The 23521-nt window shown below is 34.3% G+C and overlaps 2 protein-coding genes across 3 annotated transcripts; both read right to left on the bottom strand.

The window, feature by feature from the left end:
- Positions 1–1050: 1050 nt before the first annotated feature.
- Positions 1051–22829, bottom strand: LOC149134202 (uncharacterized). 2 transcript variants are annotated; one of them, XM_089357811.1, is made up of 4 exons: positions 22697–22829; positions 7477–7528; positions 5688–7089; positions 1051–3259 (listed from the first exon to the last, which is right to left on the bottom strand). In XM_089357811.1, exons 3-4 carry the CDS (start codon positions 6892–6894, stop codon positions 3231–3233), a joined length of 1236 nt encoding a protein of 411 aa, XP_089213937.1. In that variant the 5' UTR covers positions 6895–7089; positions 7477–7528; positions 22697–22829; the 3' UTR covers positions 1051–3230. The 2 variants fall into 2 exon arrangements, with proteins under 2 accessions (XP_089213937.1, XP_089213936.1); XM_089357810.1 differs by lacking the exon at positions 7477–7528 and having other exon boundaries at positions 22697–22825.
- Positions 11393–22854, bottom strand: LOC149134201 (uncharacterized). Its single transcript, XM_089357809.1, has 2 exons — positions 22697–22854; positions 11393–15862 (listed from the first exon to the last, which is right to left on the bottom strand). The coding sequence occupies exon 2, from the start codon at positions 15695–15697 to the stop codon at positions 13817–13819; it is 1881 nt and encodes a 626-aa protein (XP_089213935.1). The 5' UTR covers positions 15698–15862; positions 22697–22854; the 3' UTR covers positions 11393–13816.
- Positions 22855–23521: the final 667 nt, after the last annotated feature.

Here is a 23521-nt window from a genome sequence, read left to right as displayed (position 1 = left end):
TCTAGCTCATGCTTGCAATAAGTTAAAACATTAATTAGAAAGTGAGAGATCTTAAACAGGGAGAGTGAAAAGGGCGAGAGAGGGAGAGAGAGAAAGGGTGAGAGAGGGAGAGAGAGAAAGGGAGAGAGAGAGAGAGAGAGAGAGAGAAATGGAGTGAGAGAGAGAGAAAGGAATTGAGGGAGAGAGAGAGAGAGGAGATGATCTTAGCGCATAAACAGTAGGGTTATTTGACTGAGTCTTTCCGGTCATATCACTCATTCTCATAGCGTTCGTCTTTAAAAGAGATCCATCAAACATTTTGAATTACATACTTTTGATTTTATTTATTTTGTTATTTTGTTTTTACCATTAAAGATGCATTTTGCTAATACTTTGTAACTGCTTTCCGTTCCATAACTTTCATGCAGTAATTGATCTACGTGTATTGGCCCCTACGACAGATGGAGAAAGGATCGGGCTACCGCAGAGCGGTGGTTCATTATCTGGTGCGAAGCACGCGGTGCAATTCGAGCGCTTTGACGGGCGCCGACGCAGCAATGCGCAAACCTTAGATTCATAGGGACTGCATATTCTAGTAACATCAACCTTACTTCAAAGACTTGCTCTTCAGAAACTCTAATTATTAATGAGGAAAAAAATTAAAAAATCACATTGTCTATAATACATAATACATAAGATTTCCCATTTTTAGACTGAATATAGTTATTAGTCCGGAAATATACTTGCATGACAAATAACTTAATTGAAGAGTGTGCGTTGAAACTAAAACAGTTACATTAGTAATAAAAAAAAATCATTAAAAACACAACTGCTTAAACATTTCTTAGTTTCATTGTAGTGTCACAGACACGGATCCACTGCTACGCAATAACTTTGAGAAACGGAATTACTGTGGATGTATGTACCTTTTGAAATTACGTTGCTCAAAAATAGTAGCAGATTTTAACCAGGAATTATAAAGATGTGACCGTCCCGATTGGCAAATGAATGATCTTCAGACCTAGAATGATGGACATAATATGTTCTTGTGAATAATAACAGTAGCCCGAATAATATCGTTACATTATTTATTACACATAAGATATAGAACATATAATACAAGAGATTTTATATGACTTTACCACGATTTTTTAACCTGAGAGTACATCTCTTCTAATTGGTTAACGAGACACAGCTACATCGAAATGACAGCCATGTTGAAGTGGCTACGAATATTACTTGTTAATACAACTACTGCGCTGATCTCTTAGAGAGATTTAAAACCAGCAATTTTGCTTGTTGCAAAATCAGCGACTGTGTGTCGCTTGAATTTATATATATATTGCAAGTAGAAGCGAGCTACTGTAGTCTCTAACAGACGAGGTGCCCAGTATTGAAGAGACGCAAACCAGGTTTGTCTACTGCTCCCGTCGCAAGAATGCAATGGGGGTTGGCTCCCCTGTTCGCAATATATCGCATGCAGCTGTGCATCGTTAATCAACTAGATGAGATGTCTTCTGGGGATTAAAAAATCGCAGTAGAGTCCGTTCGAACGGACATCCATGTTGAAGTAGCTGCGAACATTAATTTTTCGTACAGCTACTTCATTGATCTCTTAGTCTTTTTTTTCTGATATATGTATATATATTTGGAAAAAGACTAAAGATCTATACAAATACATTTTTTTTATATATGGAAGTGGAAATAGCACAGAAGTAAATCTAAGACATTTTAATTTAGAAAGAATTTAAGAAACTGATTTAAAAAATATATAAACAAAATGTAGAATATATAGAAAATCCGTTCCGCAGTTTTCCAGTAATGTTGCAAATACAGAAACAGACAAAGACGAATGACAATATTCTGCTTTTGCTTACGCGAGGAGGGTAATAAAAACAAATAGAGCCGTACGCACAATGAAAAACACACACAAACACAGATAGACACAAACACACACACACACACACAAACACACACACACACACACACACACACACACACACACACACACACACACACACACACACACACACACACACACACATCCACACACATTCATGTATATATGCAGGAAAATGAAAACAAGGAAGGTTTGAAAATAGTCTAAATTTTTATACATCACATTTTTTCTGGATTATGATAAAAGAATTCGGACATTAAAAAATTGGTAGCCGATAGATATTGAGTATACAAATAATATTGTAAGAAACAGTATGATAGAATGAAATAAAAAAATAAAATAAAATATGGTAATGTAACAGGATAAGGTAAAATAGAGAGTAAAAGGTAAACTGGAAAGAAAATTATAGTTATAAAGAAATAATAAAATAATAGAATATATAATAACCATCTCTCTATATATAAAACACAGATTGTGTTTGTGTGTATGTGTTTGTGTGTGTATGTGTGTGTGTGTGTGTGTGTGTGTGTGTGTGTGTATCTATGTAAACCAGCATAAAGTCTGAAGTTTGCATATGAATTTCTTCAAACTGGGAGCATACATTACGTATGTTCCAGAGATGTTTTTTATACTTTTATACTGATAAATAATGGGGCCAGGTAACGACCTTCCTGGGGCAAGTACGACTACTGTGGAGAAAGGGGACAGGATAACTGATTGCAAGGTAACTTTTCTTAAAATTTGCTAAGATATTGATATTACAATTTTTTATTGACATTTCCTTATTAACTTGTAATTGTCATTTTAGATTATTACGTCATATTTCTTGACATAATGTCTTCAAGGAAGTGATCCTCCATTGCTCGAAAAATGGTGGTAGCAGATAAATTGAAAAGAAGGAGAGCAAATGAATCATCACATGATACTTCAATTAGACAATCACGCAAAGATTCATCAAAAGAAGCTGATGGCGTGTGTTTAGTGATCTGGCGCAGGTGTGATCCGTTATGATTTCATTAAACCTGGCTCATGAATCACGGCCGAAGTATACTGCAGTCAACTGGACCGAATGATGCAGAAGCAAAGCAAAAACAGCTTAGACTAGTCAAGAGATCCACGCCTATTTTATTGCAAGACAACACCAGACTACAAATCGCAAAAATGACATTGGCGAAACTACAGGAGTTGGAGTTGGAAGTTCTCCCTCATCCACGATACTCACCTGGTCTTGACCCCACTGACTACCACTTCTTCCAGAATTTGGATAATTTTTTGATAGGAAAAAAAATTTATTCCGACGATACTGTAAAACAGGCTTTCTAAAAATTTATTGACTCAAAATTCCAAGGCTTTAACAGTTCCGGGCTGGACAAGCTACCGCTGAAATGGCAAATGTGTAATGACAATATGGGTGCATACTTTGATGAATAAAACTATTTCTTGTATTTATAAAACATTAGCAAACTTTCTTTTGCTACAAATTTCATACTTGACGACATAATATTATATATGATATTATACTATATTATATTATATCTATATAGTTCATAGACCAGATCCACATATTCACATATGAAAGACAGTTATTAGTGTTGAAATGATTAAAACTTAGATTCCGATGTTTTTACAAGGGATCATTCCACAAGGTAAAGAATGGCTGTAAGAGGGATCAAGTTGAGCGGGTATAGAAGTAATAATGCGGAAAAACAAATTAGGTACATCAAATACATTAAAAGATATTACAAAATACAAATAATATATATGTATATATATGAATATAAATAAATAAATAAATAAATAAATTTATATATATATATATATATATATATATATATATATATATAGGATAGATCGTTAGCCACTACACATTCTTTATTTTCTCTCCTTGTTTCTTTCTGCGTTCCTTTCTGTGGAAGCGCGTAGGTTCGAAACGCTAAAGACTTTTTCACTTCCTGACCATTAAGCTAATACATCTTTTTGTTGTCTACACCTCCTGTCTTCGTCTTTTGTTATTTTGTGAATTCTCCCCTTATATTTATGTATATATGTATATCTTTGTATATATATATATATATATATATATATATATATATATATATATATATATATATATATATATATATATATATATATATATATATATATATATATGTGTGTGTGTGTGTATATATATATTCGAACTTGTAATCCGTTCATGGTATTTTGTCATGAAGAAAGTCTCTCACTATATACATCTATAGGTGCAAAAGCACCAATTAAGTTCGAAGATTCACCTACCCAGGCTGATGGAATCATACATTTCAGAGTTGTTATGTCCTCCTCAGTGCCACATACTGGAAAGGAAGGTGCCACAAACTAACAAGCGAAAGGTAGCTCTTGCTATATCGTATATATGAGAAACAGTCAATGTTTCAATCCAACTTTACATGGATATTCCTAAATGCTGAGACGTATATATCGGCTATTTTTCAAACGATAACACGTAGGACCTTAGGTAAATTGTGAAATCAACCGATGAGAATTATCGGTTAATATTTGTTTCGTGATAGAACATGCTGCAGGGAGTCGGTCAGCTGCTACTTTCTTTCCCTTCTGGGGAGGAAGTATCTGAATAATTGACACGACCAATTATGATTTCTCAATGACTACTTTTGATTTGTATGTATTTTGGATTTTCCCTTTGACTTGATCTAACGAGTGAAAACATTGATGGAAGCGACAGTTTGATAGCGTTCACATTTAGCATCATATTCTCATTTTTGGTATACTCATTTTTGGCGTCGTTTTGAATTCTTACGATCATCGATATATTACTTCATTGGACAAGCAGCAATCCAATGGGCGGTGGGACAGATTGGGTGAAATCTTTTCAGTTACAAATTGAATAATGAATGACGCCTCCAGGAATTTGTTTTGGACTATATTTTTTAATTCGGGAAGCAATATTTTAGAGAGAAATAACATACATTAATGTGATTAGAGTTGAAGAGTTTATAGTTATACCTAGTGTGTGATAATTCGTGTCTTATAGGATTTAGTTAAACACCTAACTATATCTTTTTGATTACTTGTATAGTGTAATACGATGAAATTAAATGATTTCATGATTAGCAATGCATTTTGTACCAACATTTGGAGCATGATTGTTTGAAATGGCGTCTTACGACTTTCGTTGACAGGAGTGTAATACTAATTATTAAACCGATAAAAGCATTTACAATTATGCTAACATCGTAAACGTCGTAGATTTCGGCGAAGGCAAATAAAGGCATAAAATACCATGTTAAACCCATTATAAGGCTTAATTTAAAATAAATCATAATTCCTACATCCTTACGTACCCCAAGATGATTTGATGAGTTTTTCCTAGCTAAACAGAGACCTACGACTGTGACGCTGAAAATCAACATATTCATAGATAAAATTGTTATCAGCGGAACTCCAACAAACCACGTTAGAAGTCCATTCCTATCATACCAACAAAAATATTCGTCCGGATCTTTAGGAGAAATAATCTGCAAATATATCAATGTTGCAATCACAAATATAAGTGGAGACATCCAAGCATATAAGGAGTACAAGATAAATCTCTTCCCTTGTTTTTCTGCAATTGGAAACTTTATAATTCCTGAAAATTTGTATGAAGCGTCAAATGATATAACATTCATCCAAAAAGCAGTCGCTAACATGAAATAATGAAAGAATATGTCGAATACGTTGCACACCAATCGGCGTTGCATAACAATTTCGATGAAATAAACAACCTGTGTTACAAACATTGAAGATAAAAGTCCAATAGTTAGTTTACCTGGTAATGTACGGAGTTTCGGTATAGAGAAATAGACCGTAACAGTGATGATTAGAGCTACACTGGAGGACAATATTCCCGAAAATAGAAGGTATATTTTAAGATCCATAGGCGCGTCTATGTTATAAATATCTGCACAAATACTTATGCCTTGGGGATCTCGAATGAATTCTGACTGGTTTAGCAGCGTTCTTGAAGAATTCAGATAGATATATCCATCAAGAGTGAAAGAATACTCAGAATCGTCTAATCTTTCGGGGGTACACTTTAAGATGAAGCTAAAGTCAACTTGTCGGCATTCATTCTTCAGTTCGTCGTAAAGAAATCCAGGTGAACAGTACGGCAATTCTTTCAAATATACTTTTTCATTATTTGCGTTTAATAGTTCAACTGTGTTATGATTATAGTTAAATATTGCTATTAGGCTATACTCCTTCTTTCCATGTGACACGTTTAAAGAGATCGTTACGTTGCACTCAATATTATTAATACCAATACCATTACAAATAGCGCAATGAATGTTTCTAAAACTAGTCCCATTTGATCTCACAATAGCCATTGGTTCAAACATACAAGGAGAATCTAAAGATGTATTGGTAAATTTTGTGGGACAACTTGAAATATAATCAGTACATGGATATTGATATTCGCGAAAGTTCTGTGGCGCTTCAATCGATACATTACAATGATTATTTCTCAATATGTGAAGGAAGTGTGATAAATCTATATCCATCTGATGATTACATTTATAGTGAACTGTCCATAATATGTATTCTTCTTCGTTGCACAGAGCACAGAACAAATTCCTGTAAAGTCTTTTAGTTCGTTTTCCCAGAGCAGGTATGTTGTATAATTGGTCATTCTCATTCGGTGTTTCACAATAGGTAACGTGTTCTGTAACTGAATGTTCACTTGGACAGCGATCAAATAGAAAATAACTTTCTATTTTATTATCACTAATTTTCCTGCAACTATAATCCATTAAGGATGTTCCAAGGTCACTTATTGTTTCATTAATTACGTCTGAGCAACATTCATTATATAGATAACAATGTTTATGACAAGAACATCTTCTTTGCAAACTTTCTGTATCACAAAGCGAAGGATAACATTCAATATTTTTCACCGAACAATATGAAAGCTGAATAACTTGGTTTCCAAAAGCTATCAGCAGGATGTGAAGGAGATTACAGAAATGATGTCTCATGCTGAATATATATTTTATAGAGCCAGCTATAATTTAGAAGTATTTATGTCTCATTACATTTGCAACATCCAAAATTTGATTTAGTGCATGGTATATTCAGACTTTATTTCTATTAGCAAATATGAACATATAATTAAGTGTTACTAAATAATATGAGGATGATCCGTTGAATGAATTACGTCGCTACTGTTGTCTCTGTCAAAAGAAAGAAAGAATACATTAAGATTTTGTTTAACAATACCTAAGTAATATGATAATGCAGGAAATACACCACAACACTGAAGCTAAGGAAAGTTCGTAAAGATATATCTTATGCAATTTGATTGTGAAATTTCTTGAAAATTTCCTGGATTAATAGCAAAGTCTCCATATTTTAAAAACAATCTTTGTGAGGTAGAAGTAAATGTAAGCATTTCGTATTGCGAAAGTATGGAAATGGAATGAAAAGTGATAATATCATAATGCTGAATGGGATAGTCTTGAGGGTATTGCTTGCTTCATAGTTGGGAATACAAAATATTTATACTACTTTTATATGTAAAGTTTCATACAAACTCATAAAAAAAAAACAAAAAAACTCACCGTTACATTAATCTAGTCTTGCAGCATTTGAAATATTGTTTTAATGACAAGCCTGGAATAGAAATACGTATTTATGAGACGAGAGTCCATAATTTCATACATATGCAATTGTGTGTTTATATATACCGGGGATTTCCGAAAATCCGCCCATCCAGTTAGATCACCCATGGGCGTTTATTTGGATGGCCCGTTATTTGAGTTACAACAGAGTTAGTGTTCTTGTTTGCAGTCTGTTTAGACGTTCATTTGCTCTACGTATGTAGATAAATTCAAAGGATTTTTAATTCCCAATAATGTAGTCGAGGAAACATATCAAAACGTGTTCAACGATTATATACCATTAGTGAAAAATTGAGTGCTATTAAACGAGTGAAAGAATTTATCTGCTGCGTCAAGCGATAGGTATTGATAGAAAATGATTGAGAGAATGGTGCCCAAAAAGAATTGAGTTAATCCATGTGTTAGACAAGAGGAGGCGCAGATCAATTGGAGGAGGTAGAGGATCAGCACATAGGGACCAAGAGATTGAACTCTTATAGTGGATTGTTGTCCAGCGTGCAAACAATATAATTGTGAATTATCGCCGTTTGCGGGAATATACTTTTGAATTGGAAAAAAGGTTTGGAATTGAAACGAACAGCTTTAGATGTTCTGATAAATGGATTTTCAATTTCAAGAAACAGAATAAACTGAATGTGAGAAAGATTACACATTTTGCTCAAGCAGACAATAAATACTTGGAGAAAAGGCACAAATCGCCAGTGACTATCTAGATAGGATTCCAGTATTAACAGAGATAAGAATACTGATCAGATCTATAATATGGATGAAAAACCTGCATACGTTGACATGTTGAGTTCAACAACCATAGACTTTGTTGGCAATAAAAATGTAGATGCTAGCCACAATGGTACTACCAAAGCTCGTTTTACTCCTGTGTTTCGTGTTAATGCTGCAGGAAAGGTGTTGAAAACAATGATTATCCTTGAAGGATTGAAAAACGTGCCTAAAATCAAGGTCCCAAAGGATATTTACTTAACAGTCTCCAACAGCGGATCAATCACATATGAACTCATGCCGCTGTGGGCTGACAAAGTGTTTGGGCAAAGAACAGCACAACTATTCCATGCTCAGAAGTCAGTGCTATTCATGGATGAATACTTAGTGCACAAGAAAACAAAGCTCCTAGGAGTGTTCAAATGTAGGAATACAATTCTCAAACTCATAAAGCAACATCTTACTTGCAGCCGTTAGATGTATCAATTACTGGCCTTCGTGATGAATGGGAGAATTGGTATTCAAATGGTAAAAAGTAGTATACAAATAAAGGATATTGCACAAAAACCTTCTTATTAAGAGATAGTGAACTTTGTGACCCAAGCTGTTGCCACTTTAAATAAAGAAACTAATGGTATATGATCGTTGAACACGTTTTGATATATATTTTTTACTCCATTATTGGGAATAAAAAAATCTTTTGAATTTATCTACAGACGTAGAGCAAATGAACATCTAAACAGACTGCAAGCAAGAACACTAACTCTGCTTCAACTTAAACTCACGCTTAAAGGATGTTTTGTCTGGCCTTCAGGTAAATGCACCAGATGCACCTTATTTGTTCATATGAGGCTTCTATTCACGTTTTCAATAGTTTAATTTTCAATATTTCCTAATAGATCAATTGTTAACTTCAGAATATTTTTTAAAATGCTACTTGTTGTAAGGCTGTTTCAGTTTCTTTATATCTATATATCTGATAACTGAAGCGATAGCAGTTCAATGGAACTGTATAAAATAAATATGATTTTTGAGAATATCTTTGTTTTTCCTAGGTGAAATATTTTACTTCCATATTTTACGCCCATGGACGTTTATTATAGGTGGGCGGTTATTTAAGCCCAAAAATAGTTTTGCAAAATAGAGTTCTCCGTTTAACAGCCCTGGGCAGATACTCGGAAAACCCTGGTATGTATATATATATATATATATATATATATATATATATATATATATATATATATATATATATATATATATATATATGTGTGTGTGTGTGTGTGTGTGTGTGTGTGTGTACGCATATACATACACATATACGCCCATTTATACATAAACACACGCACACACACATATATCTTTATACATTCACTCACATATTCATGCATATATACCTACACATAGATGATGGCTGTCCACTCGTCACTGAGAAAGACCATTGCGCTCTGATACTAACATATATTTTGAATTTACAGATCCGTTGGTGGTTTAAAACCCTGCTCTTGACAAGCATACAAGACTGCAAACATTGCAAATCAAGTTTTCCCAATGCACTACGCTACTATTGCGATTTCAAGCAGCACGATTAAATTCTTCATAGAGAATGCTCGCTCTTTCAAAGGTGTTGACTCCCCACTTGACCTACTTCCTCCATTTGTGGTGGTGACAAGCATTGTTCTCTCAGTTGATCTCCTGCATATCCCAGGCCTTTAATGAGGACTTGACACAATCCTTGAATCGCAGCCTTGGTTTCTGCTGGGGTCTCTTTCCACTAACATGTTCCCCATATAGCATCTGTTTAGGGATCCTGCTATCCGTCATTGTAATAAGCTGTCCAGTCTAACGCAACCGGTACTTGTGCAACATCGCCTCAATACTCAAGATGTCAAGTCCTATGTGTTTGGAGTTTTTAAGGTTCAGCCAACATTCAGAATGTGTCTCAGACATCTCTGATCGAAGTGTTCAAGTACCATTACCATGACGTTTGTAAAGTGTCCATGTCTTACATAAGTAAAGGTGTGATCTTAGTACACATGCACGGTACACGAGACTGAAGAGACCGGAAGGAATCAGTTGCTGTCTGCAGCCTGAAAAATATTTCATCATCGAGGGAGCAAGAACGGCAACGTGTGCTGCTCAGATAGACAAACTTGTCTACCACTTTCCGTATTGTTCCTTAAACCAAGTTAGCTGGTTCCACATATGGACTTTTTGGTGCAGGCTGGAACATTACAACAATCTTGTTCAGGCTAATGCTGAGTCCAAATACCTTGCCAAAAGCAGAAATACGATTCATAAGTATTTGCCTCCCATCCATTGTATGAGTGACAAGTCACAATCCGGAAACTTCTGAATTGACAGCGAATCGGTGCAGATTAAAGAGGCGGCTAGACGATCGATACTTGACATTTATTCCTAGAGAGCTAACCTTAGCAAAGCATGAGTAAAAGGAGCAGGAAAGTATAAACAAAGAGAGTTGGGGCAAGGATGTCACCCATCTTGACACTATTCTCTACAGCAATGGGTCCCGTCATGCGACCAGCAGCATTGGCCCAAGCCTCCATCCCATCATGAAATGATTTAATTAAAGATACTAAGTGATCCGGACATCCAAGTTTGCCAAGTATTTTCCCTAATAAGGCCCTATTTAAAGTATCAGAGGTTTGGTTGAATCAATGAAAACCTGGACAAGACCCATATTTTGCTAACAACACTTCTCCTGCATCTGTCTTGATGTGAAAATAGTATCCATTGTCCCTCTACCAGATCGGAAACCACAATGAGATTCAGATAGGGCAATATTTAGCAAGAGACCCATTGAGGCGGGTAAGAAGAATGTTTGTCAGAACCTTGCCAGCAACTGATATTAGAGCAATACCTCTGTAGTTACCACACATTATTCTGGCTCCTTTTCCTTTATAGAGAAGAATAATAATTGCATTCTTCCAAATTGCACCATCCCCCAGACTACACTAATTGGTTCATGAAGGGGCTGTATTATGTAATCACAACCAAATCGCAAGACCTCAGCACAAATTCCATCCATATACGTCTATCTATATACGTCACTGGCATACATTTAGGTATGAAAGTTATGTTCTGCGTGCCCATTTATTTTTAATATTATTACATAAACAGATTTATTTATCTCTAAGTTTATTGAAAAGTCAAAACCAATTGATTTTTTGAGAGAAAATTTAAGGCAACTCCCAGTTGCATATGAAAATAACTGTCATTACATTCTGTCGAAAGGCTTGCAATTTTCAAATGCGTGTAGTTTCTGATAAATAGATTTTACCAATGCTCCTTGGTGAGGGATCTGTATAAATTCTTGTTTCGTATCACCCCTCAACCTCGTTAGCTATCATAAGTATGTATGTATGTATGTATGTATGTATGTATGTATGTATGTTATCAATCAATTTCATTTCTGTATTTCTTGTCCATATGTTTGTATGTATGCATGTATGTATGTATTTATGTATGTACGTACGTATGTGTATGTGAGTGTGTGTGTATGTATTTATGTACAGGGTGGGCAAAGAGTCGGTCGTTTTGAAATAGCTATTACTCGGCTCTAGGATGGGAGAGGTGGTCAATCAGGTACCATTCGGTCCGTGGTACCTTAGCATTCTTTTTCTCTTCAGGTGAAGTCATGGCGCTGTAGACGATAAGGCATCGCGTTTGCCAACGGCATTGACGAGAAGAATAACGACTCTGTCTCAGCATTTCAGCGTGGGTTTCGGCGTCGCTTCAGCATTCACCGAAATCAGATTGTTCCCACCCGTAACACAATCTTACGTTGGGTGAATGCACTTCGTACATGAGGTACACTAATGAATAGGAACTGGTGAGGGTGCCACGCACGGTAAGGACTTCAGAAAATGTGGAACGTGTTAGACAAGCTTTGATACGGAATCCGAATCGCTCTGCTCGGAGGCATTCCACTGAACTTTGCATTGGTAATCGATCGATAAGGCGTATTTTTCCTGAAGACCTGCCTTTCCACCCGTATAGATTGGCCGTTGGGCAACAGTTGAAATCATGAGACTATGAACAGCGGCTTAACTTCGCACATCAAATGGAAACAATTTTTGAGGCAAATGACAACCTCATTTTGTTAACGAATGGTTAAGCTCATTTTCATCTCAATGTCATATTGAATCAACAGATTGGGCTATTGTAAATCTGAGATAACTGCACGAAAGACCACTGCACATCCCAAAAGTGACGGTTTGGCGTACTGTTGGAAAAGCCGCCGTCGTTGGTCCCTACTTTTTAGAAGACAATAATGGAAATGCTGTTACATGACCTCCGAGCGTTACATCAATATGATAACTTCTTTGTGTCTGAATCACGACGAAAACCCTTGCCAATTCGACCTGTGAGGTTTCAGCAGGATGTGGTGACGGCCCACACAGCCAGAGCATCAATGGACGTTCTTCGCCCTCTCTTCGGTGACTGTCTCATTTCCAGATTTTCTGACATTCGTTGGCCTCCTCGTTACCCTGATTTGCCCATGTGTGAATTGTGGGGAAATCTCAAGGCACGTGTGTATGCGCGTAAGCCCCGTACATAGGACTGTTTGAAGGAAGCTATTCGTGGGGAAGTAACTCAAATCGACAAAGCAATACTGGAGAGAGTGGAAGCCAACTTCCAAGTATGTCTTCAGAAATGCGTTAGTGAAGACGGGCAACACAGGATGGATGTTGTCTTCCACAATTGATTTTGACAAATGCTAATTCAATATGAACACGATGAAGTCAGTAGAATTTGTTTGCATCTAAAGTTAATGATTTTGTGAATTTTTCAAAAACATCCGTCTTCTCTGCTAAACCTCTGTGTATGTATGCGCATGTGTAGTTGTAAAAGACAGCGATTGAATCCATCTTTACACGAAGATTTTTATGCGCAGTCTCGAATGTAAATAGTATTTTTTTTTACAAATGATATAAGTAAATACATATGTACGTCAAAAGGTACATTGTTATCGGTTAATTTTATACCCGTGATAAGACTTGATGTTGATGACCGGTCAGCCGCTCGTTTCCTTCTCTTTCCCATGCGACGCAATCCAATGATTCAAGCAACTAAAAAATAATAACTCACTGAAGCTGGCAACTGCAGTTTACTTTTGGATATTCCTTCTCTGTTGATGTACTAAGTAGAAACATTGAATGAAGCGGCCATTTAATAGTGTTTCCATTTAAATCTTTACCCTCATTTTTGATGCTGTTTTCAGTTCTTGTGATTGTTGCGTATGCAACTTTATTAGTTAGGCATCACTCTTGAGGGTGAAAGCGGCGTAAATTTTTCGGCTATATATTGATTAAGGAATAATGTTTGCGGTGTTTGAGTTCGAGTGTATTGTTTCGTAGGGTGGGGGCATTTTTTTGAATGGAGAAATAACATAATAACACTATAACGTTTGAAATTTGAGGTTTTTATGGTATTCTGAGCCTGTAGTAACGGATACGTTAGATGTAGGAAAAACTTGACTATACTTGTGATTTTTATGGGGTGAAATGATTAAATCAAATTCATTTCATAATTATAATTTTGTTTAGTGAAACCATTTGCAGCATGCTTGTTTCAAATAACGTCTAACGGCTTTCGTTGATAAAAATGTAATACAAATAATTAACCCGACATAAGTATTTAAGGTGAAGCATATAACGATTGCGTCATCCATGTTGGCATAGGCAAATATTGGCAAAAAAGCCCATGTGATACCCATAATAAGGCTTAGTTTAAAATAAATCATAAATCCTCTTTTCTTACGTAGCCCAAGATATTTTGATGTGCTTTTTCTAGCTAAATAGAGACATATGGCGGTAATGAAAAACATCAACGTATTAATTAATAAAATTGCTGTTATTGGAATTGCAAAAGCCGAAATTACGTCATTAAGATACAAACAATAATTTTCATGCGGAATTTTAAGATAAAATAGCAGTGCTGCTATCACAATTACAAGTGGAGTTATCCAAGCATATAAAGAATAGAAGATAAACCTCTTCCCTTGTTTTTCTGCAACTGGAAATTTTATAATTCCTGAGAATGTGTAGAAGGCATCAAATGATATGACATTCATCCAGAGGACAGATGTTAGTATGAAATAATGCATTAAAGGCATTACTATAATGCATGGTAATTGAAATTTAGTATGAATGTTGATGTAAAGAACAAATTCGGTTGCAAACATGGAGAACAACAATCCCATGATTAGTTTACCTGGTAATGTACGGAGTTCTGGTATACAGAGATAGACTGTAATAGTTATGAATATTGCTACAACGGAGGACAATATTCCGATATACATAAGAATAAAAAAAATCTCCAGAAACTGCCATCCTGTCTCATGATCATTTACACAGATACTTATTCCTTGAGGATCTCGACTGAACTCTGACTGGTTTAGCCACGTCTGGGAAGAATTGAGATAAAGAAACCCGTCACTAGTAAAATGATATTCAGATTCCTTCAGTCTTTTAGTTGTACAATTTAACACGGAATTAAATTCAACTTGTCGGCATTCATTCTTTAGTTCATCATAAACAAATCCATGCGAACAAGGGGGCAATTTTTTAAAATAGTTTTTTTCATTAGATGCATTTAATACTTCAACAGTGTTGTTATTGTAATTAAATATTGCTTTGAAAGTGTACATTTCTATTTCATATGACTTTTCTCCAGAGACAGATATGTTACATTCAGTATCATTAATATCAACACTATTACAGATGGCGCAGTGAGTGTTTCTGAAATTAGTTCCATTTGATTTTACCATAGACATTGGTTCAAACACACAAGAAGACACTAAAGTTGCATTGGTAAGTTTTATAGGACAGCTTGAAACATAATCTGTACAAGGATATTGGTAATCGCTAAAGTTAGATGGAGCTTCAATCGATACATTACAATGATTATTTCTCAACATTTGAGAGAAGAGTGATAAATCAATATCCATTTGATGATTGCATTTGTAGTGAACTGTCCATAATATGTATTCCTCTCCGTTACACAGAGCACAGAACAAATTCCTGTAAAGTCTTTTAGTTTTTTTCCCTAAAGCAGGTATGTTGTATAATCGGTCATTCTCGTCTGGTGTTTCACAGTAAGTAACGTGTTCTGTTACTGAATGGTCGCTTGGACAGCGGTCAAACAAAAAATAACTGTCTGATTTATTATCGTTAATTTTTCTGCAGCTATAATCTGTTGACAATGTTCCATGTTCAATTATAGTTTCGCTGATCACATCTGAACAACATTCATTATATAGATTACAATACTGATGACAAGAACATCTTCGTTGTAAACTTTCAGCATCACAAATTGAAGGATAACATTCGAGATTTTCTACCAAACAATATGACTGTTTAATGACTTCGTTCGCAAAAGCAATCAAAAGAACTTGGAAGAGATTCCGGAAGTGGTGTACCATGTTGAATATTAATGTTGAATTCTCAAGTAGCCTACTATAGTTTCAAATAATTTACACATCGAAGTAAATTAATATTTGATTTAATGTCAAGCTATATTGAGACTATTTCTTCTTGAAACAGTAACAATATATTCCATTGACTGAATCGTTTAATAACTGTTGTATCTGTAAAGGATAAAAAACAAAAGCAAAAAATAAACGAAAACTGTATTGAGATGATGTTTCAAAAAATTTACAAAGGAGACAGTATAATAACGACGAAAACTTGATATCAAATTCTACTATAATGGACTTTCGTAAATATACATACTATACATGATCGCAAGAAAATTTTTATATATTTCAAACAAAATGTGCAAGGTAAAAATTGAAATTGAAACATTTCGTAATGGTACTAATGACGTAAGTATTAAATGTGGAAAAGATTCGATGATTATGGTGACTTTAAATGTGATTTGGTTTTCGATGCTGTGGCTTCATCTCTCTCTTAGAATATTAGATATTTGTATTCTTTTGAATTCTCAGGCAAGTCTCAGATAAAGTTACAGCATAACAGGAGAAAACTCGCCGTTACATGTCCAGGACCCTAGTGTTTGAATTTCTAATGGATGTTCTCATATCATAACTAATAAGAAGTTGAAAATTTGGAAAACAAATACACGTCACTAAGAGTAGAATTTATAACCACACGTTCTTATATACAAATATAAGAACGTTTGTCACAGAACGCTTGTCACAACCTTCTTCATCCTGAAAACGACAGAGGGGGCAAGCTCTGGAATATAGAGGAAGTGAAAGAGCAACAGCAGCGATAACGTGGTCATCTCTTTCAAGTAGTTGGTAAGCAACATGCTCATCATTGTGCACCCTGTGAATACACTTTAATCACACTTTGAGTATGTCCAGATCATTATATATATATATATATATATATATATATATATATATATATATATATATATATATATATATATAAATATATAGTTTTAGGGAAAAGAACCAAGTTTCATGAACTCATCGATGAAAATCTACTATCAGATATAGAAAAACTAATAATTAAAAGCACAATAAATGAGTATAATATAATACAAAGTAAATATCATAAGATAAAGATAATAAAATGACTACACGTGTTTCATAACTATAGAAAGGAAATTTAAATCAATTAAAATTACCGAAAATAAATTCTATTAAAAAATACAGCTAATCGTCAGGTCTTAAATAAAACAATAATTATAATAAATAAATATATATATCAACCAACAATAAGTACCAAATGAATTTATATAAAATACTTATTTTATAAAGATAGAAAAAATATTAAAAATATCAAAATAATAAGCATTCCATAATCATCCCTACATCCATTATAATATATGCTAACATGTATATTATATACAAAAACCAGCTTACATAAATTATTATCGTTTTAAATACAATTTGAACGAAGTTTAAGGTTAAAATAATAATAAAGATAATATTAGTACATATTTAATCGGTGTAATAGTTAAAGCTAGACTATTTAAAACTAAAAACGTTTATTTAATTATCATTAAAAATCAATTGAATAATAGAAAAATACAAGAATACTTATTTCTACAAACCTAGAAATAAAAATAAAAATATGAATGAAAAAATTATGAATGAAAAAATTAAGAATGAAAAAGATTATTAAGAATGAAAGTTTAAACTTTATATATACTCATTTTTAATAAAAAAAACTTTAACGATATTATAAACAATAAAGACTAATTATTAATCAAATATTATTAAACAAAAATAATCGAAAATATATCAACACTATTCAAAATGAAGTCTTATATTATGTTGAAATGATGTTCTAACTTCTAAATAATTTAGTGTTAAATAAGTTATCTATTAAAACTAATCTTTAAAAAAACCAAATGAATAATATAAAAAACAAGCATACATATTATTTTCAAATAGTAGAAAATCATTTAGCAAAGTAAAAATAGAACTTATCCATATTTTTCCGTAATTCAAACTGAAACTAAAACGTTAGCTAATACCTATAGCGTTTTTAGCAAGAGGTCGCGCGAAAATACGTTAAAATAGAGAATAGAATACGAAAACATGAATGAAGGAATAATACTTAAAATAATGAATGAAAGATTTGAACTTTATATAACTAACAACATAAAAAAGCCACAGCTATCTTATAAAACATATTAATTACGGAAAAATATGGATAAGTTCTATTTTTACTTTGCTAAATGATTTTCTACTATTTGAAAATAATATGTATGCTTGTTTTTTATATTATTCATTTCAGTAACTCTTCCATTTTTGGTGCTATTAGAAACCTCGTCGCCACTGGTATATCGCAATACTACACAGTGGTTGTGTGAGCTGCGAATCCTCGTCGCCACTGTTATGTCTCAACGCTACTGCTATCTAGCACCTTCGGATGATCTCTACTCAACCGCTACACAACTGCTACTCGACTGCTACTCAACCGCTACTCAACACTTCTACCACGGACAGACTACCTCTATTTATATGTCTTGGGAGATCCTACTTCTTCGCCTGGGGGCGTCGACACAACATTAAGAAAAATTATATTAATGTTTCCTACCTGTTGAAATATATATACACACACACACACACACACACACACACACACACACACACACACACACACACACACACACACACACACACACACACACACACATATATATATATATATATATAATCATAAATATATAGGGATTGACAGTACTGAGAATTCAGAAATAGCAGCCAAAGAACTACCGATTCCAAAACTACAAATTTTACTCTAAATTGATAGCGATATTTCTGATACACAGAACAAAAAACAGTAGAGAAGAGTAAAAAAAACACTTGCCTTTAGTTAGTTTAGTACGATCGTTTCACAGTTAAGAGCAAAGAATGCTTTATTCTGATCCTCAGCTAAATATTCTAATAAATTTGTTAATGTCTAAATAACTCACGTTAATTTTGACCATGCGACATCAAGACCACGTGAGGCAGACGTTAAGAAATATATCGGCCAATGATTATAAATGATTTTACCGAAAAGGTTTTTTCATACTGAGCTACCCGGCAAAATTGTTAATTATTAATTTTATTACTAATTGACGATTACCTGCTCTGCATATCTATCTATCTATCTATCTATCTATCTATCTATCTATCTATCTATCTATCTATCTATCTATCTATCTATATATATAATATTTCTTTGTACAGCTGTATTTAGATTGAAGTGAGAATTGCATTGTTCTATTAAATGGAGCCGCTTGAAACGGTTGTACTTCATTACTACTTGATATCCTGTTGCATATCTTGATTTCATTGATTTCATTCACCTTACTTCAATCTGTGCGGATAATACCGGACTGACTTGATGCTTCCATAGAGCACGGTGCTACTGTTGTTTATAGCCTCAGGAAGACATCTCCTTCAGCTGGCTAACGATACACTGTATATAAATATATATATATGTTACGACTGGGTCATCGTTTCCCATTCAAGCTGCTCCAACCTTTGCAATGCCATTCTCACTCTATGTGGCCGAGCATCATCTTGATGTATGAACACCTTTCCTCTTGAAACCAAAGATGATCGTTTTTCTTCTAGCGCTGACTTAAGCTGCTCAATCTGCTCTTTGTTATCGTTTGCTTTGGTTTTAAAAGTTCAAAGTAGACTAAACCTTTCATATCCCACCAAACAGGTAACAACACCTTACATGGGTGAAAAATTTGTTTGGTCTGGGTGCTGGTGTTGCTCCTTTCGCTACCCAATGTATTCGGTGCTTGACATTTTTATAGAGAACCCATTTCTCGTCACCAGTCTCTATTCCTTCCTAAACGGTTTATTCGTGAAACGTGACAGCAAAGAAGAGCACACATTCACAGTCTGCGCGCGATTCGGAGAATTTGTGAGGAACACACTGACCCAATTTTCTGACTTTTCCGATAGCACGCAGGTGTCGATGAATGGTTGAATGAGCAAATCCAAGCTTTTCTCGTAGTTCCTCAACAATTACAATGGGATTTTGTTCCACCAGGGTTTGCAGGATGAAGTCGCTGAGCTCTTCCAGGACGGGGGTCGTCTTCTAGGCTGCAGTTTCTGGCTCAGAATTTCTAGAACCACCGTTGACATTGGCTTACTAAATTATACTGTATTAATATGCTGCATACTGTGCATTAATATATACTGCATTACTGCATATACTCCACTAATCTCTCTCTCCCTCTCTCTCCCTCTCCCTCTCTCTCTTTCTCCCTCTCTCTCCCTCTCTCTCTTTCTCTCTCTCTCTCTCTCTTAATCCTTTTTGCCCCTTGTGGAGTATAGGGCCTCAGCAGGTATGTTCCACTTGCCGTGTTTCTCGACTGCTTCCCATGTCAGGCTGGTGGTCCTGAGTTCGTCCAAAATGCTTCGTTTCCCTATCTGCATCGGGCGTTCTCGCTTCCATTTCCCCTGTGGGTTCCAGTCAAGTGCTTGTCGTGCTTGAAGGTTCTTTCCGCAGTGTGTGTCCGATCCATCTCCATTTCCTTTGTCTAATCTGAACATGTATGGTCTCTTGGTTGGCCCTTTCCCACAGGTCGGTGTTTGGTACTCTGTCGAACCACTTGATATGGAGGGTCTGCCGGAAACATTTGTTGATCAAGGTCTGGTTTTCTTGTAGTTGCTGCAGGTGGCCACCTGGGTATCACCAGATCAGCAGACAGAAAACCTGATCGACCATATCGCAGTCCAGCAACGCTGGAGGTGTTCACTTCAAGATGTGAGAGCCAAGCGAGGAGTAGATATTGGATCGGACCACCACTTGGTGATAGCGAAACTCAAGGTGAAGCTTTCAACAAGGAGAAGACAGGCAAACCCACGGGTGAAATTTGAAGTTCAGAAACTGAAAAAAGAAGAGTCAAAACAGGCTTTCCAGTTGTTTCCTCTCTACAATCGATTCGAAGCTCTACAGACAGAGGAGGCAGAGGCAACTGTGGAACAATCCTGGACAAATTCGAAGGAGGCTACAGTTGGAGTGAGCAAAGAGGCTCTGAAACTCCACTAATATACTGCATTAATATTGTGGATTATATTCATATACTGAATTAATATTCAACGCACTTCCGTTGCGTTGTTGCCTTTATAAAATTAAAAAGCAAAATATGCCGAATATGCTCCTTTGTCACTTTCATTATAGCTTTTAAAAAATAACTGTTAAAATCGAACTGCGTTCTTCAAAATTTGCACTAAGAATAAACACAAGGTAAAATGACTACCTGCTTTTAAAGTAAGTTGATACAGGTAGTTTATCCCGTTGCTCTTCGACTTTTAGTTCAATTGAAAAAAACCGCATTATTTATGGGATGACCCAATATATATATTAACAAGGCGGTTTAGACAAGATTTGGTACGAATAAGATGTAAATAAATTTACATCTACATGACTACAAAACACATCGTTTTCATGCACCAACAATAAGCAGAAGTTGTAAGAGTAGTGTGGATAATATACACGATTTCGCCTGACCACCACTAGCATAGCCGGAGTGTTTACATCATCTGGTTTAGAGAGGAAAGTTAGCATTGTTAACAGTTAAAAAAAGAAAAAAAAGCGATAAGTAAGAAGCAACAACCTTTAGCACATTCTTATCAGTGTAATCTTTGCCAATTTGAATTAATCAGCATAGCTTTAGAATCATTTCTTCGCGTGCAAATAAGGCACCGTTGTTAAACAACAAATCTTACTCTGTTCAAGCAACTGAAAAACGACTGTTATTTTCATTTTCGCACAAGCGCACGCATACTCACAAACATATACACACATATATGTACATATATATATATATGCATAACGACTATAGACATAAACTTATAGATATGTGTATGGACACATGTACACATACAGATGTATGTAAGTATCTCCGTCTCTTTCTCACATTTTCTCTCTCTCTCTCTCTCTCATGCACATATATATATATATATATATATATATATATATATATATATATATATATATATATATATATATATATATATATATATATAACTAATTTAGAGACGAACCACCACTCTACAACTCAGTCAACTCAGAAGCCGTCCATATCCATGCTGTGAGGCATATACCATTTTAATATATCTAATATTTTAATCTAAAAATTTTAATTAAATAACATATTACATAAATAAATCATATAAATCATATAAATAAATCATAGAAATATTAATTAAAAAAATTTTAAAGTCAAATTTGGCATTTAAATTTTTTAAATTAATATTTCTATGATTTATTTATATGATTTATATGATTTATTTATGTAATATGTTATTTAATTTTTAGATTAAAATATTAGATATATTAAAATGGTATATGCCTCACAGCATGGATTTGGACGGGTTCTGAGTTGACTGAGCTGTAGAGTGGTGGGTCGTCTCTAAATTACTTATATACATATATATTATATATTAGGAAACCCGGTATAATATTATACCGATTTTTGCCTATATGGTTGGAATAAATTTTTTATTTCCTAATATATACGTATATACTCATAGACACACACATGTGGATAAAAATTTATCTCTGTGTGTATGTGTGTGTGTACACGTGTATTTGTGCGTGTGTCTGTATTTACGCTTGTGTGTGTGTATGTGTGAGAGTGTAGTGAGTTATTTTCTGCGCTGCTTTACCTTAATATTTGATATTTGTCATTTACATTTTCCTAGAAACAGCTACAGCTATTTCAGATATCATGACCATGTATATTGTAATATTTTGCATTTTGTATTGCATCGTCTGCAAAAGGTTTGAGCGTATAATTGTTGACTAACATACCGGAGAATCATTTGTAAACTGCAAATTTGCGCCTATACATCACAGAAATATACGGATAGAATATATTTAAAACGGTGCTGAAATTTCATTTCAAAGCATCACCTAAGAAAAAAAGTTTCAATGCCAGAATTTATGACGAACTATTACCATTAAGTAAATAATATTTAACTTACATGATAGAAAAAGTAATTCATAACATCATGAAGCTTTGAAAAGTCGGAGAATTAAGTGATTCCAAGAGTAAAATTTGTTAATTTTTCTGATTTGTGTATTCTATATATTTCAGTTCTGCTAAATACTTCTGACGGCTACTACAACAATGGTTGCTTTTATGAGTTTTCCAGTTTACGTATTTGGAGAATGAAGGAAACAGAAAAACATTTCAACCAATTAGAGTGCGTTACGTCATTAGAGGTTATTGTAGATTACATAGTATTTTCTTTTATATTATTTTATATTATTCTATTTTGCACGTTAATTGTTAACCATTTTGATATAGAAATATAATTATCCTAAATCTCACAAAATATATGCAAATGTCAAATAGTTGTAGTAAAACGATTTCAACAGGGATAATTCGTTATGCCAATAGCTATGCCAATTATCAAATGTATGGATTAAATATTTTATTGCATCACAAATTTGTCCATTTCTCAAAATTTACAGGAATTGGTTGTTATTACATAATTCATTTTCATGTATGATTTATATATTTCTAACATGACTAACCTGACTTTTCATCGCACTTAATCTTTGCTAGCACTTAATTTCGATATTTAATAATCGAACTTTCAGTTTGTGGATATTTTAACAATTCAAGCATTTGATGACGAACCAAGTCTGTCGTTACATAGAAATATTTGGTGATTGTTGATCAATGATCACCACAGTTGCCATACGAATACGATGATAGTATGAACCAAAAACTTATTAAGATAGCTATCAATGAGAGAGAGAAAGTGAGGCTTCAAATATTGTTAGATTACTTATAACATTTA

The sequence above is a fragment of the Octopus bimaculoides genome, chromosome 9 (genome assembly GCF_046866305.1).
Source record: "Octopus bimaculoides isolate indiv1 chromosome 9, ASM4686630v1, whole genome shotgun sequence".
Lineage (NCBI taxonomy): Eukaryota > Metazoa > Mollusca > Cephalopoda > Octopoda > Octopodidae > Octopus > Octopus bimaculoides.
The sequence above is the reverse complement of the archived record's forward strand: the minus strand, read 5'-3'. Positions and strand labels throughout refer to the sequence as shown.